Below are 15,410 nucleotides of genomic sequence, written 5' to 3' on the forward strand. Positions count from 1 at the left end.
GTTTTTTTTTTTTAACTAATCAATTAGCAGAACACAACATTCCAATTAAAACAGCAGAGCTGTTATTGGAAATCATTGGAGTTTGCCTCCTTCAGTCTTGTGCAATGCTCTGAGGGAGCAGTTCAGCCAACACACCTGAACATACACACAAAGCTCCTTGCTGAAAGGATAACCCTGAAGCAAGGCAGAACAGCCTGGATTGTGATACCTGATGCCAACCTAGCCCAAATCTCCCAGGAAACAAAGGTGTAGTGTAGTGGATAACAAAGCACTTAACTGTGCCTCCTCCTTTCTCAGACATTTGTGCTCCTTCGGGAACCAGAACAAATTCTGTTTGAAGTCTGCCAGGACAGGCTAGAACAGCAGAGCTGTCTTCTACTCTGGTGGGGAAGAGAAGGAGCTGGTGAAGGTCTGAGTGACTCTACCAGATCCCCCTTGCTGGCAAAATAAACCTTTTTTTTGGGGGGGGGGGGGAATCTCAGGATTTCCAAGCTCCTGATCTGTGTAGAGGCTCAGCAGTTACACTCACAGAGTCAGCCATTCACAGGATTCCTGGAGCTCCGATTTTGGGTTTGGAAAAACGAAAGTGACTGAAATTGCAGGCATTGGGTTGAGGTAATGAGCTCGTGTTTGACTGGTGAATCGCTGGCATACTTGAGGTTTGGGCTCTGTTTGAAGAGCTACTGATGCCTCATGGGAAACTGAAAAAACATTTCCTTTCAGAAACAATACTGTGCTCTGTGTGTATCGTGCATTTTCTCTTGTCATCTGTCCATTTTCATTAAGTGTTGGCTCTGGGGCTCAAGGAGGGGCCTGATCCTGTGATTCTTAAATAGGCAGAAGGGGGGACTCTGCCTGACTGATGCCAGATTGGAGTATGGGGATTACTGTAGCATCTCTCCCCTGACCTGTTTGTCACTGGCTCCCCTGCTTACACTAATAGCAGGGACTTGCTAGGAATCATGACTAAGTTAGGAATATGCATCAGGAGTGACTGCAGCGCTCTGAAATCAGTTCCTCATGATCATCCTCAGAGAGAAAGTGGTCCAGGTCAGCAAAATGCTGCCTAGAGGATCTGTTTTCTCAGCTTCTCTTTAAACTGTGGAAAGCTTTAAATTACTCTGGGCTTAAAGAAGAGAATTGCAGCCCTGATCCCATGAGACTTCAGAATTATCCTAACATGACTGTGGCTTAGCAATAGCTGTCATTCGTGGAAGCGCCTGAAGGCATGAGACTTCAGGGGAATGGGATGGGAAATGTGCATGGCTGCTGATTCCTCAGGGAGGGAACTCCCTTGTGCAAAGTGCTGCACTGAACAGTTAGACACTCTAAAATGTGTCAGGGTTTTGGGGGAGGTAATGCAGCCCACAAAGTAATGGTGCAGATGAGAGCTGCTTGCTGTGTCAGAAAGGCAGGGAGAAGGGAGAGAGCATAGGGCTGAGTAGGAGGGAAAGGGAGCAGTCAGAAATGGGAGACTGGAAGGGAGGCAGAGGTCTGGAGCAGAGCCTGGAAGGCAGGCTCTGGAAAGTGTGAGGGAGAAGCTCTATTAAAAGCCCTATCTACCAATCTTGGTTGCTTTTCAATAACAGCTAAACCACAGACCACTGAAATAAACTTCATTTCACAAGGAGAACCACATCTGTATTGCCAGAGCATCTTCTTTCTGAGGTTTTTTTTTAAGCACTTTACAAACATTCATGAAATAAGCATCATGCTGTGGCATGTCCTGAGAACAAGTCAGTGTTTTGCTGTGCGTGCTGTGCTGGGCAAACCAAGGCACCCTCAGGGAAAGAGATTGCCCCAAATAATAGATGCATTGATAAGACCTGAAACCTCCCATGATGCTTCAAACATGGAGTCTGTGGTTCCTGAGCATTACACGAGGCTTAACTCTGTGTGTCTCTCTGTGTGAATAATTAGTGTGATATATTTTGAAAACTTTCCCCTGATTTTAAGAAAATGTCTGCAGACCAAAAGATTTAAACTTCATAGTTTATCTTGGATGCTCTGTTGTGCTTTACTGAGATTGTGATAAAGTAATGGCAGAACTTTCCCTACACTTTTCCCTTTCCTTGGGCTTAGGCAGTTGTTTGTGTGGTTTGCTTTGGTGGCCTTTTTGTGGTTTGAGAAGCTTTTCCTTCCATTAAAGCTTTAAGTCTGTGTGGGATGAAATTTAGTGTCTCAAAGTGGCACAAAACCCTGTGATCTCACATGCTGTGAAGTACGTGGTGGAAGCTCGGGGGGTGTGCTGGGGTGGGATGTTACTTCCCTTCAGGACACCTGTGCTTTCTCTCATCTCTTCTGGTGGCTTCCTCTGATGACAATCTCTTGGGTACATCCATTCTTGTACCTTGGTTGAAAGGGTGGGATGGAGGGTGCTGCTGTGGGGTAGGCCCTGTGGTCCTTTCTGGGGTTTCCTCGGGTCATGTGGATCACGGGGTCCACCAAAGTGATGGTTGTGTGCCTCTGAGGTTTTCCAGCCTCATTTGTAACAAAGAAGGTAGTAACTGTGCTAAAATTCCTCTCCAAACAACTCACCTTTTATTTTCTAAAGTGCCTTTCACTGAAAGCTCTGGAGAGCTGTGCTATTTTTGAGCAGGCTCCATTTCAGTTTGACACCAGCCTGGCAACTGGACTGTAAATATTTTATATGGGTGGCCCCCCCTCCTCCTCTGCCTCAGCATCCAGAGGCAGCGGGTTTGTGTCGTCAAAAGCGAGGGCTGGGGAAGAGAAAGGAGACTGAAAGTTTGAATCTCTTGAGCCTGACTGTTCTGTTTTGAAGATTTTTCTTTTTTTTTTTTTTTTTTTAATTCCTTGACATGGGAGAAGGGGAAGATGAGTGGGAAATCCCAGGCAAATACAGAACTTGGCTGTCTCCTCTATGTCAGCAACTGGTGCCTGTGAGCCAAGAGAGAAAACGAGGTGGGAGAACCACTTCTGACTGACTCCTGACATGACAGGAGGCTGATATATGAATATCACACTTATGTCAGAGGAGGGTTTGACCAGTTGTTAGGCGCTGTTTGGTGTCAGAGCTGCTTAACCAGACTTGACCCAGGCTAGCAGGGGGTGGACCTAGTTCTCCTCCTTCTCCCATGGCTTTCCAAAAGATGCTCAGTTAGATGTTCATGAAGACATGGCACAAATAAGCATTTTAATGCTCTTTCCAGCTTGCTTTGTACCTTTGGAAGCTCTAGACCTTGCTGTCATATGAGCAAGAGTGATCTTTTAGTTGCAGAGTGGAGCTCCTTGCTGAACTGCAGTGCATCTGGCTGGCTTTTTTTCCCTTACATTTTAAGGCATGGGCATAATGTCAGAGGACAGAGCCGAGCCTGAGGAAAGCTTTTATCCCAGCAGTGCCTGGAACTCCTCGTGAAATCAAATATCTTGCCTCCTCTCAGAGGAGCCAGAAGGGAAGCTCTGGGATGCATGTACCACTGCCCTCTCCCACCTGCCAAAAATAGTTTGAAAGGAAAGAAGAGGAACAAAAACCCAGCAGCATAATTTAGGATTGCCCCAGCTCGTGCCCATTGGCTTAGCACACCTCAGCTGTGCAGCTGCAGGGTGCTCTGCTTCTTGCACCCAGACTGCGATCTTTCCAAGATTCCCTGAGGAAGGGGAGCAGTTTGAAGGCCAGCAGTGGCTGATGGATGGGATCAGAGGTGGCTGGGGGTCCCGGGGAGCCCCCGTGTGCCTCCCACCTCAGCCTGGCTGGGGCTTGGCTTTAATGGCTTCAGCATGTGGTGGTGAGGGGGGAGCGGGCAACGTGGCTGAGAAATTAGGTAATTTTCAAGCAGCCAGACAAGCAACTGTTACAGTAATTAATTGACTAATTCACCATACAAACAAGGGCTCTTTAAACCAAGGAAGAGCCGGTCACATGGCAAGGATCTGTTTTCAGTCAGAAAAACACTTCAAACATTAGGCCATTGAAGGGGACGTTTTTTGTGCTGGTGTTTGCAGGAGTGGGAGGTCTGTGATTCCATGACCCTGTGCTCCCCAGCTGGATACAGCAGGTCCCCTGTTTTTGGTGGCATTACTGTGGCCAGCAGCAGTGTTTTGTGTGTGTACTGCTGGCTTTGTGGGGAAATCCCTGTGGGATTTCCAGAGGTTTTCCTGATGTGGAGAGGATGCCTGAGGCTGGTACTCTCTTGTGCCCCCAGGCCCTGACCTGGCATGGAGGGGCAAGTGAGGTTTGCTGCTTGGGAGGGGGTTAAATCCAAGTCCTGAGGCAGTGGGACCCATGGCTGTAGGTGCCAACAGTCTCCTGTATCAGGCTTGCCTCTGTGATGACTGGAAACTTGGGGCAGATGGAGGGCTGGGGCACAGTGCCTTCCTCAGTGGCACTTCCAGGGAATGGGTGGAAGAGGGGAGGGGGAAAGCTTTGCTTTTATAAAGACACTACTGTGGGACCAGTGGTGGTGGCTCTCACGCACTAAAGAATAAGGTGGGGCCATCAGAGTCCCAGACAAATGTCATTTCTGCCCAAATGTCAGTTGTTCCTGGGGACGTGGGGGGCTGGATGAGGGAGTGCCACGGCCATCCCCTGCTCCCATAGGCTTGGTCACAGGCTGCTTGCTTTAGTCACTCATTTCTGTTTGTTGCAGGCGCCTGGACAACAACGAGCTGACCACCATTCCCTCCCTGGGATCTGCTGCTCCCGGCGTCCGCTCCCTCCACCTGTAAGTCACTGCAGCCTCCCTTGGCTTTGGGCTCTCTGAGAGTTTCCTGTGTGTCACCCTCATTCCTGCTGAGTCTAGATTTCATGAACAGGCTGTTGGCACCTCGATTAAGAAATTTCATCTGGAGCAGTGCGATTTGCATGAGGTTGGGCACGATTAATGTTGTTCACATGGTCAGTGGTAACTTACGTCAGTAAACTCCACATGTTGGTTGCATATTGAGTAAAACTTTTATTTTCTTCATCTGCCTTTGGGTTTCAACCATTATGTCATACTTGTGCTATTAATGGAGTATATAATTTTACCTTTTCTTTATTGTTCTTTTGTTCTCCCTGGCCCTGTTCTGATCATTTCTTCTTTTCTCTTAAAACCAGAGACTATTCACATCCTAATCTTTCAGGGAACTTATTCCAGACCTGGTTTTATGGTCTCTTTCAACTCTTTTAAAAAAATTTTCTTTTGAGAGAACAGCGATTGTAAAGCTAGATTCCAGCAGAAGATCTAAAGTTCCTAACTTTGGTGATGTAAATGACCACAGAAGCATTAGACACCTGAGAGGCCTTGTGTACCTTCCACAAGGATCTTGGGTTGATGGCGCTGCTGAAGGGAATAAAAACGTTATAATATCAAACTATTTAGTACCCCAAGAGTGTGGATTTCTAAAAGTATTTTTGCATGTGTCTGCTTGTAATGCACACCGAGAAGGAATTTTGCTGAGGTATGCATGATACCTCCCAAGTTCCTGGGAAGGGGAAGTGTTTATGGCTAATGGGGACTTCAGCGAAGTGCTAGAGCTGTTCAAGTGATGACTTCCAGCCTGCAGTGTACACCTGCAAGCAGGTATCCATATTTACCCTGGATTTGCTACTTTTTTTGTAGTGGAAAATACCTGTCACCACACCACCAGGTGATTGACTTCTCATGCTCAAAGGGCTCTGACTTACTCTGAGACAATCTTGATCTGTTGATTAAGAGTACATTCCTGTCACTTAAATCAAGGACAGAATTGAGTTAACTGGCACTCTTCCTGCTCTTCCATTAGGCAGTGTTAAAATATGCAGAAGAGAACAACTCCTTCACTGCCTTAATTCAGTTTAAGGATCTCAGCTTCAAATTGGTGTCCATCTCTCACTCCTGGCATGAAGTGAGTTTAGCTTTTCTTAGAGATATGGTGCCTTCGATCTGGTTCTTGGGAATACCATGTTCCTGCAGAGCTTACCAAGAGCCACAGTGCTCCTCTGCTATCATCAGTGTTGGATCCAGCAAGCATCTCTGTTGGATGCATAAATAACCACTTCACCTCCTGGGCGCAGGGCTGGGTTGTGTCTCCGCAGTTATCGAGCCTGCCAAATGTCACACGGAGTTGGTGTGAAACCATCTTGTTTGGTTTCTGCCCCTTGCCACCGCCTCTCCCTGCTTCTTGTGACCCCATGTGCAGTCTGGGTGCATGGTCTGGGGGCTGCAGGGCAGGGTGGTGCCTCCCCTGGCATGAGAAGGCATCTGCCTGCCACTTGATCTGAGCTCACCGGGCTGCTGCATTACCGTGTGTGTTGTGCGTGGGGATTCAAAGAAGAGCTCCAGAAATCTGATTTGTGGGTGGAAAACTTCAACAGAATTTACCATCCAGGATATAGTTTTAGGCCCCCCCAAGATCGGCTTTTCTTTCTCACGAAGTCTATAAACGATCTGAGTTTCACAAGCCCCTGTTGTTATTTTTGCTATTAATTTAGCCCTTGGCAAAGGACCAAATTGCTGGAGCTTTGGGTTTTTTATTCCTGAAATGAAATGAGCAGTTTGGAAGGGAGGAATAATCACTGGTGGAAGGCAGTAGATTTACAGCTCCTCTGAAATTTCAGAGTGGTGCAGAAGGAAGGGAAAGGTACAAAGCCAAGTGATAAAAGGACGGTATTCTAAACAGACCTGCTTAGTATCATTTTCCAGAAATCTGTTTTGCTCTTCTCAGCTGCTACACATAAATAACTCTGATAGTGGGATTTGTAATGCTGCTGTCATACCTCTGCAAGAAGGATCTCTTTGTTTAGATTGTTTCAGAGAATACCACTTTTTTCCCCCCTTGCATTTCCTTTTAATTTTTATCAGAGGTAAAAATAACTTGAAAGATGTTTTAAAGTACCTACTTCAATCGATGTTGCTGACTAACTCACACTGGAATGATTTGCTGAGGAAGTGAAGCTTTCTCCATCCTTGGGAGTCTTTAAATCAATTGGATGGCTTCCTAAAAGATGCTCCTTTAATTCAACTCCAGGTTAATGGGCATGATAAGCAAATTGGTGGGTAAAGTTATTTAGCATTGTGTGATGTAAGGAATCAGATTATATGGTCATACTGATTTCTTCTGGCCTTCAAATCTGTGAAGTAATAATTGGAGAGGCTGCCAAACCAAACCCAGAGTGAAGACTCATAATGAAGACTTGTGTACTGAGAAACTGGTTTGTGTTTGAGTGTATAGTGTTACAGTGTATTCTTACTGCTGAAGAAAAATAAATACATTTCCTTTTTTTCTTTCAGTGTTTAGAAATGTGTGAAGTGTGTTTACCTCACAAACCTCTGAAGTAGGTTTTGTATATTGCATGTGGTTAAGTATTTCCAAAGGGCTGTTAATGTATTATAAAAGCAAGAGTTGTATATTTGTCACTCAAAACAGTCCTTTTGAATGAGTTACTTCATCTCCTACTCTTCCTAAACAGGGGAAGAGACTTTTTCTCTTTTTGGGTAGGTGGGAAAGAAATCTGCCATACTGCTAAACTCACGTTTTCCATAAAGGTTTTCTTTAATGAGCTTTACTTTGCATTCCCTGCTTTTGGGTTTTCCATACCTGTCTCCATCATCCAAAACTTGCTTGACCCCGTGTGTGTGTGTGGACCATGGGCCAGTTGAGTATATATGTGGGAATCTGTTGCAGAGAGAATTCTCAAAGCTTTCTGCAAGTCTTTGGATGTTCTAGGCTGCAGATGGACACAGACATAACGTATCTATCAAAAATGCTTTGCCCTAATACCCTGCCATGAAGTTTAGTTCAGTTTAATTATTCCTCGAAGAGTCAGTTTGTTTGCCTTGCCCGTTGAAAACGCCGCCAAAGTCGTTCATCTCAACAAGAGCAAACATAAGGGACTTGATAAGGCTTTTAATAGAACAGAAGGGAAAAATAATCTATGTACGAGTTACCAAATAAAGACAGACATTAAATGCAAACATCTGTTAGTGCAAACAAAAGCCAGGAAATTCAGCTGGGAGGGGGAGAGACTGAATCTGGATTCATTCCGAAATTACATCGGAATAGCTGAGAGGAGAACCTTGCCTGAAATTCCCACAGCATTTGTAATTTAGCTACAGTTCCTAGACTTGGACATTTGGGAGTTGATGGCAGGATGTTTTCACTGACATGCTCTTGGCTGAGGGTTTCCCATATGAATGCAGGAGGAGTGTGTTAACTCTGTAGGCTCTCGAGGAGGTTCTGTTACCTGATCTGGTGGGGAAGGGGAAGATGGAAGAAATGGCCTATTTGCACCAGAAATTAGTCTTGTTTATCTCTAACTTCCTTGCTAACTTGGCCTGGAAGGACTCTTAGCCTTGCCAGCATGCCAGGTGAGATGAAGACCTGAGCTGCAATCAACCCTGTTACTGTGAATTCCCTACAAACCCCTGAGCTCAACCCTTACTCTGGGCCTGTCTCCGTTGCTTTGTCTACCTGCCTGTGGGTAAATGCATCCTGGAGCGTTCTGGGGATGTTTGCACAGGATGATGGAGGTGGATCCTTGTCCTCTGCCCTGGTTCCAAGGTGGCCAACCTGGTTCAGGCAGCATCCTCTGACTCAGGCACACCAGCACAGGCTGTTGGGCAGCTGTAGAGCTCAGCCTGCTAACCAGACCTCTGGAGCAAGAATGGTAAACAGAGCACACTGTGCGACATCCTTAGCTGACTAGGAATTAAGGAAGTTAACAGATTAAATACTTAAAAATAACTTTCTTTTGCTGTAAGTCTTTTAAGGCCCCAACCATTTAGGAACAAAGGGGATGGTGACCCACAACAGTCGACTGTGTGTTAGCAACAGCCAAAGCTGTCTGAGATGCTTTGGCCCCATCATCTTGCTCTGAATAAGCACAGATAACAAGGAAGTCAGAGAAAGGATTTTTGGAGCAAAGGGGTGTGAAATAGGATTAGCTGATTCACAAGAAGTGAATCAGTGACACTGCAGTGTATTTACTGGGGAAAGCGAAATCAATAGGACTACTCTGCTGCCAAACTGAGCAGAAAAGTCTCTTGAAGAAAATCAATCTTCTTTACAGACTCATTAATGTAAAGATCAATTCACATTAAACTGTGATTAAACAGAGGGCTAATAGGGGAAAGGTAAGTGATCTACTCTGCCACAGGCAAAATGTATCATGTTAAATTTGAAAACGAAATACATGGAGAATTGGAAGATGGGAGTGGCAGGGAGCATACGAGGGCTTCTTGAAAGGACTGGTGAGCTCAGATGCTGATCAGGGTAGCATGGTCCTCATGGAAGAAGGGTACTCTGTGGTATTCCATCTAGATGTCAGGAGTAAGGTAGGTCACAGACTGCAGCCAGTAATTTCTACATTGAAGTCGTTACTATTTGACTTGCATGGTTTCTTGGAGAGCTTTTCCTCTAAGTGTTGGAGACTTTATTATAATTCTGGTTAAGTTAGTCATGTGGTTAGTAACGTGACCCTTGTTTCTTGTCTGATTTTCTTTGTATCTCATTAGACCTTTGTACTAGATTGGAGTTGACTGTTTTTCGAGTTCCCTGACATGGCAGAATCAGGATCATGCTATTGATCTTACTCCTGGAGCTGTTGCCTCATCCTTTCAAAGTAAAGGCTTGGAAAAGCAGCTGTTACTTTAGTGCTGCTTGCACTGTTTCACTGATGTTTGCATGTTTCTGAAGACCCATATGGTCCATTAGCTTCTTTGAGCTGCTGTTTTCCTTCCACCCAAGACAAAGGTGTCTTTCTGCGTGAGCTGAAACAATGCAAGCAGTCATTGTGCTCTGCTGATACCAGTAGATCTTGCAAATAAGACTTTCCTTCTGCAGACTTGCCCAGCATCTGGTGGTGTTGAGACGTGTGACTTCAGTTCATCTTTGCTTTTCAAATTAAGATGGTGAAGACTTGCTTGAGCACAGCTGAAGCCTGAGCTGGTCTCTACACGATTTTTGAGCTCACTTTTTGTTCCTGGCTAGGCCAGAGTAAAAACTTCTGTGTAGGTGGTGTTGATAGTTGGGAAGTTTGGCTTAAATGAGGAACTGAGGTTTGAGCTGACACCATAGTACAGACATAGCCTTGGAGGCCATTTGTGGCCTGGGATCCTGCTGTGCTAATTGCTGTACAAACACAACAACTGCCTTGACCCCCAAGAGATTTAATCTGCAAGTCATCTTTGCTGGAGTTAAAAAGGGATGATCTAACAATTAGAAATAAGGAGACTGCTCTGTTAATTCCATCTGGGTCGCAGCAAGAGGTTTTGTGCTCATAAGCACAAAATCCAGATGACTCAGACGCAGCCGTGCGCGGGGTCTGGTTGAAGTCAGCAGGCTCTGATTGTGTGCAGGACGTGCCTTGGGCAGCTCAGAAAACCACGCTGCCTGATTACTGGCACAAAGAAAACTCTCTGGGAACTAAGGAAAGTGATACATGCAGGTTGCAGATACGTAAGTGGGAGCAGATTCACCCCCCACCCCTGTTTGCATCGCTTAGGGGGTGTAATGTCTGCAGGGGCCAGTCCTCCAGTGTTTACTCAGGCAATTCCCCTTGGAGCTGGGAGAGAGTGTTGTTTTCCGAGGGTTTGGTTCACAGTACAAGCTACACTACTGAGCTTCTATTTTTGAATGTGAATGTATTGACGTGGAAAAGGGAAATAGAGCAGATGCTGGCAGTTCAGCGTGCAGCAAAGATACCCTGAAACCCACCTCTTCTGTTTGTTTTGCTCAGTTTGTAATAAGGCTTGGTGTGTAAAAGTCTGCAAATTTTTGAGGCCAAAGACTGCAGGAGCCTTTCCCCGTGGAGGAAATTCTCATTAATCATGTGCTCCCAAGCACCAGAAGAGATGCTGTTTTGACTTCTCTTTTGGGCTGTTGGAACTGTTCTAATCATTTGCATGTCCTCTTTGAGCTTTTAGATATAACATGAGCACATGGAAATGGCAAAGGATCTGAGGCTGTTCCAGGGAAATGAGTAATTATTTCTTCTAGAAAAGCAATAGCAGTACAGCACTTGTTATCAGACTCAACAAAAGAGCATTGGAAAGTAATCTGGGCACATATAGAGGAGTGTAAATTGGCCAGAGGAAAAAATAGTGAAAGTTGGTGGCAGCTCACGGAATAGCAATTACACCTTGAGGATAAGCATTTTGTGCAGCTGTGGCAGCTGCTTCTGTGAGTAGAGAGTTGCTTTGAGCTGGGTCAGATCTGCTCTGGTATCTGTGTGCTCTTTAGCACATGGCAGGACTTGTATTTGTCTGGAGGAAGGAGAGGGCACAAGTGGTCCTGTGGGACAGAGCACAAGGCTAGGAGTTGGAATCCTGGAACAGGATCTTTTTGTGTGTGACCCACATATTCATTACATCCCAAGAACAAGTAAATTCCCATTTGGGTGGATCTGCTTCCTCTGAGCTGAAGAAGATCTACCTCAGGGCAGATGTAACTCGTGAATGTAAAGCATCTCCTGGTGCATTTTCCAGGGGCAGGTGCATATTGTGTGCAATGCACAAGATGGTTACCAAGTTCTGTCCCTCTGCAGATCAAGCCCAGATTAGTTGTTAGGGTTATTTGCAACCATGATCTTTTGTGTTAAGGTCAGTATGAAAAATAGCTTCATATTTGAGCCTTAGAATAGGCCAAACTCTACTATTAATATCTGTGGTAGAGTGACTGTCTCATTTAATGGCATATGGCAAATAAAGCACATGTCTACAAAAGCAATTCCTTTGTTAGTCTTCACAGACTGAGCAGATTTCAAATATAAATAACTTGCTGAGTTGAAAGTTTCTTTAGCATGTTGGAGTTTCCTGCCTGAAAACTGCTAGTAATGGATATTTAGCTTGCTCAGAGGTGAGTAAAAGCAAAGCTGAAGCTGCAAGAAAAGCAAGTTAACGTAGAAGTTTTCTCTCTGAAAGCTTGGGAGATTCATTCTTATAATTGAATTTAACTAAAGTAACTAAAATTGCACAAAATCAGGAAGCTATCAATATGTTTCTGTGCTTCCTTCCCCGTTGAGATTGCCCAGTTGCAATGACAGCTGACAGTGAGGACTCTCTTGGCTGGTAGACCAGTGGTGCTTGCTCAGAGCATCAAATAGATGGACAGTGAGGGGGAAGAATGGAGTGGGGGTAGAATTGTGATTTTTAAGTAGGGTGGCATAAAGCACTTTTCAGAATACATCTGTTTTGCCACCCTTTGAGCACCCTGGAAGGCTTGAGAATGGGCAGTGTGGTTTAGTTCCTTTGCATATAACAAGGCTTAAACTGTTGAAGCAGAGGTGTTAAAAAATGAACTCTGCTCTCATTTTACAAACTGGGCTTTGAACCACATCAGTTTTGTAATTTACTTTATCCACTCTACCACTCCTAATGCTTCCATGGCACCATTAGAAACAGTGTAGGGTAAAAAGTTTAGTGTAAACAGTGTTCACTAAAATGTGATCCTGCTGTGTGCAGGTTGGAAAAAATTAGCAGTAAAAGCCTATAGAAAGCTCATTTTTACATGAATAAAAGCTGGCTATGTGCTGGATTTCCTGTTATTTGTAACCCATGTCAAATCCCCCAATTAATTGCAGAGGTGAACAATAGAGATCATGTCAAAAGTTATTATCTTACTCTTGCAAAACCAGCCCTGCTGGGGGTGTGCAGCGTGGAGAATGTGATTGCTGGTTAAGGTAGACAAGAGAGTGATCTGTCATACCTTTAATGAAGTGATCACTGAAGAGGCCACCCTCCCTTCAGTGTGTGCATAACTCTTGCTTGTTAACAGGAATTCCACATGAATATTGATTGGGAATAAGTGGTTGGGTGAGTACATGTTCTGCCTGTCAAACCGTTTAATGTTCGATTGCACATCGGGGAAAATAGCAAAGGCAGCTGGAAAATGAAACAGGAGCACAGGGTGAAAAGACAACTGTTAGAGGTCAGATATGAACAGAGAAAAACGAGTTGGGGAGAGGGGTAAAAGAAGAATCTATAAATGGCTCGTTTTTAGACTTAAAATACCATCTCCAGTCCATTATACTGCAGGTCACACTCCATGGAAGTAGTTGCTGAAGTGCAATCAGGTCAAGGCATTGGACTTTCTGTAATCCTTCAGGTGCCTTGGAAAAGGAACACTTTGGGTGGTCTTACTGAAGACTATTTTGCCCTCCAGGTTGTTTTATTTAGAGAGTTGACATCTTTTTCAAAATCAGAGGAACTGAAGAAGTGAATGGTCTTACTAAAGAAACTTGAAGAACTTATTGGCTCAGTGGTGGTGAATGCTTACCACCAACAAGTTCTGCTCCAGGAAAGCTTGAACAGCGTTTTACACCAACCTGGCTTAGCACAGTAGCAGTTCTACTCCAGAGCTCACATTTTCTGTTCTCTGGATATTTTGGCACCTTGTTCTGGAGTTTGCAAAGCACCCTTCCTACTTGACACGCTTTATTAATAACAGGGTGTCTAGACTTGTTAAGAGCAGCTATTTTCTTCGCTAGCTTGACCATTGCTTTTCCGCAGAGGAGCTGTTCCTTCCTGCAGGCTGAGCAGTGTGAGCAGAGCTCGGTGGAGTCTGCCCAGAGGCAATCCCAGTTCCGGTGACCTTGCTGACAGGACAGATAAGCCCTTTCAACAGAGCACAAGTGTGTGTCATGTTGGAGCAGACTAACCCGCCAGCCTATCTGCATCTCTCAAGTGTTAACAGGAGTTTGACTGGCCAGTCAAAAATGTGTTTCTTCAATTGCTGCCTTCTTCAAGGGGCAAGTCTTTTAGCAGCCTCTGCTGCAAGTTCAATGAGACTGATGGTCTGGAGAGTAGATGTATTCAAGTGTGTTGTCCTTTATCTACCTCCATTTGCAGCAGAGCTCCTGTGTAGTTAAATCCACCGGGTTTTGTTGTGGTCCTGTCAGAAGTAGGAAAAGCCCCTGTGTCACATCATGGCTTAGAGGCACAGGCAGTGCCTATCAGGAAGTCTGCTTGCAGTTGCTATTTGGATTAATATTGCAGCATCATGGGCAGAGCCATCACATTTGAGTTGCACTTTAATTGCTTCTCTGCCTGTGTATTTTCCCCTCCTCACTCCTGTGGAGAGACAAAAGCAAAACAAAACCACCCACAAAACGCATGCACTCGTCAGGCTGTGGTGGATCTTCTTTGATCGTTTATTACACAAAGAGAAACTAAAATCAGTATCAGGGTTTAATGATAAAAGTGCCTCTGTGCCTTGTGCTTTTGGACCTTCTTGGTTGTCGAAAATGCCGTCCTTGTTGATTAAAAACACAAAACTCAGAGTGAAAATGAAAGAAGGCTGCAGTTTCTGCCTGGGAGTGGGGCAGGATTACTGCTCCTGGTCCAGGCTGGATCTGATTTCTAGTGTCTGTTCTTCCTTATCACAGACTTGCCTCACCTTTGAGACCTGTGATAAGGGTGGGAGGGCTTGGGTGGCAGCGCTGACATGAGTGCTGTGCAAGTGTGGGGCTGTGGAGAGCAGGAACTCCTCAGAGCACTGAACTGGAGGGGGTGCAGCTGGCCTCTTTCTTGGCTACAAGGAGTGGCTTATGCATTTAATTTGTGATAGAAGATTGAGTTTGGATGGCACGTATAAGCAGAAAGCCCTTGAGGTAAAAGTGCAAGAGGAAAAGCCAGTGGCAGAGTAAGAGAGTAGCAGACTGAAGATATAAGATGTAGAACATGGCAACATTGACCTGACTGTCATCTGCCAGCAGTTGAATGACCCCTTTCAAATACTGATGCAGCCTTTCCTTCAAAGAGGCTCTGCTGAGCCCACGACCTCATTCAGGCGGCTGGTGCAGAGCCGTGTGGTTTCCTGCATCCTTGTATGAAAACTGCCATTTACCTTATATGACTCCCCTTCCTTTTATTCCCATAGGACAATTCTCCTCCTTAGCAGAGTTCAGCACTCAGAAGAGCCTCTCGTCTCCTTTGCAGCCCTTCTCAGTGCTTGCTCCAGACTGAGGTCAGGGGATGTGAGAAGTGGCAGGAGCAGTGGTGTGGACTGAGAGCTGGAGAAGGGGGTGAAGGACTAGCACATCTATGAGTGCTTGCAGACTGGCTGTTTCAAAACCAGCATTCATTGTGCTGAGTGGCTAAGAGCTCCTCTCCCTCCCTTGTGCTGTGGAAGTGGCCAAACTGCATTTCAGGGATGCGCTCAGTGGCTCTGAAGATAATCACTGATGAGAGGTTTGAGGTAGAGCTGTACACAGGGCCATGAGGTTTGTGCTCTGGTATTGAGTTCATAGAAGTTCAGGGAAGCTCCTTACAGAGAAGCTGTGCCAGATAATGAAAGATGCTTTGCACAGCCTGTTTAATGGATCTGTGCCCTCTGTGAATGCATCATTTAAAAAGCTGCTGCAGAGCACAGTCTTGATGAAACATCCAGTGTAACCAGAAGAGAGCAGGTCCTCTTAGAACCACCCAGTTGCCGATGGGGGACTGTGCCTGTAACAGAGACTGTCTTGTCTTCAGGAATCTTAATTTGCTTTG

General features: G+C 45.3%; 1 protein-coding gene across 1 annotated transcript in view; it reads left to right on the forward strand.

Annotated features, from left to right (window-relative positions):
* LRIG1 (leucine rich repeats and immunoglobulin like domains 1) overlaps positions 1 to 15,410 on the forward strand; it is a 91,025-nt gene that overhangs the window by 36,342 nt on the left and 39,273 nt on the right. Inside the window, exon 3 of the mRNA XM_050313236.1 lies at positions 4,608 to 4,682. Coding sequence (XP_050169193.1) covers positions 4,608 to 4,682 — 75 coding nt within the window. The remainder of the gene's footprint in view (positions 1 to 4,607; positions 4,683 to 15,410) is intronic.

Source organism: Myiozetetes cayanensis, unplaced genomic scaffold (genome assembly GCF_022539395.1).
Source record: "Myiozetetes cayanensis isolate MyiCay16 unplaced genomic scaffold, myiCay2020 scf18, whole genome shotgun sequence".
Lineage (NCBI taxonomy): Eukaryota > Metazoa > Chordata > Aves > Passeriformes > Tyrannidae > Myiozetetes > Myiozetetes cayanensis.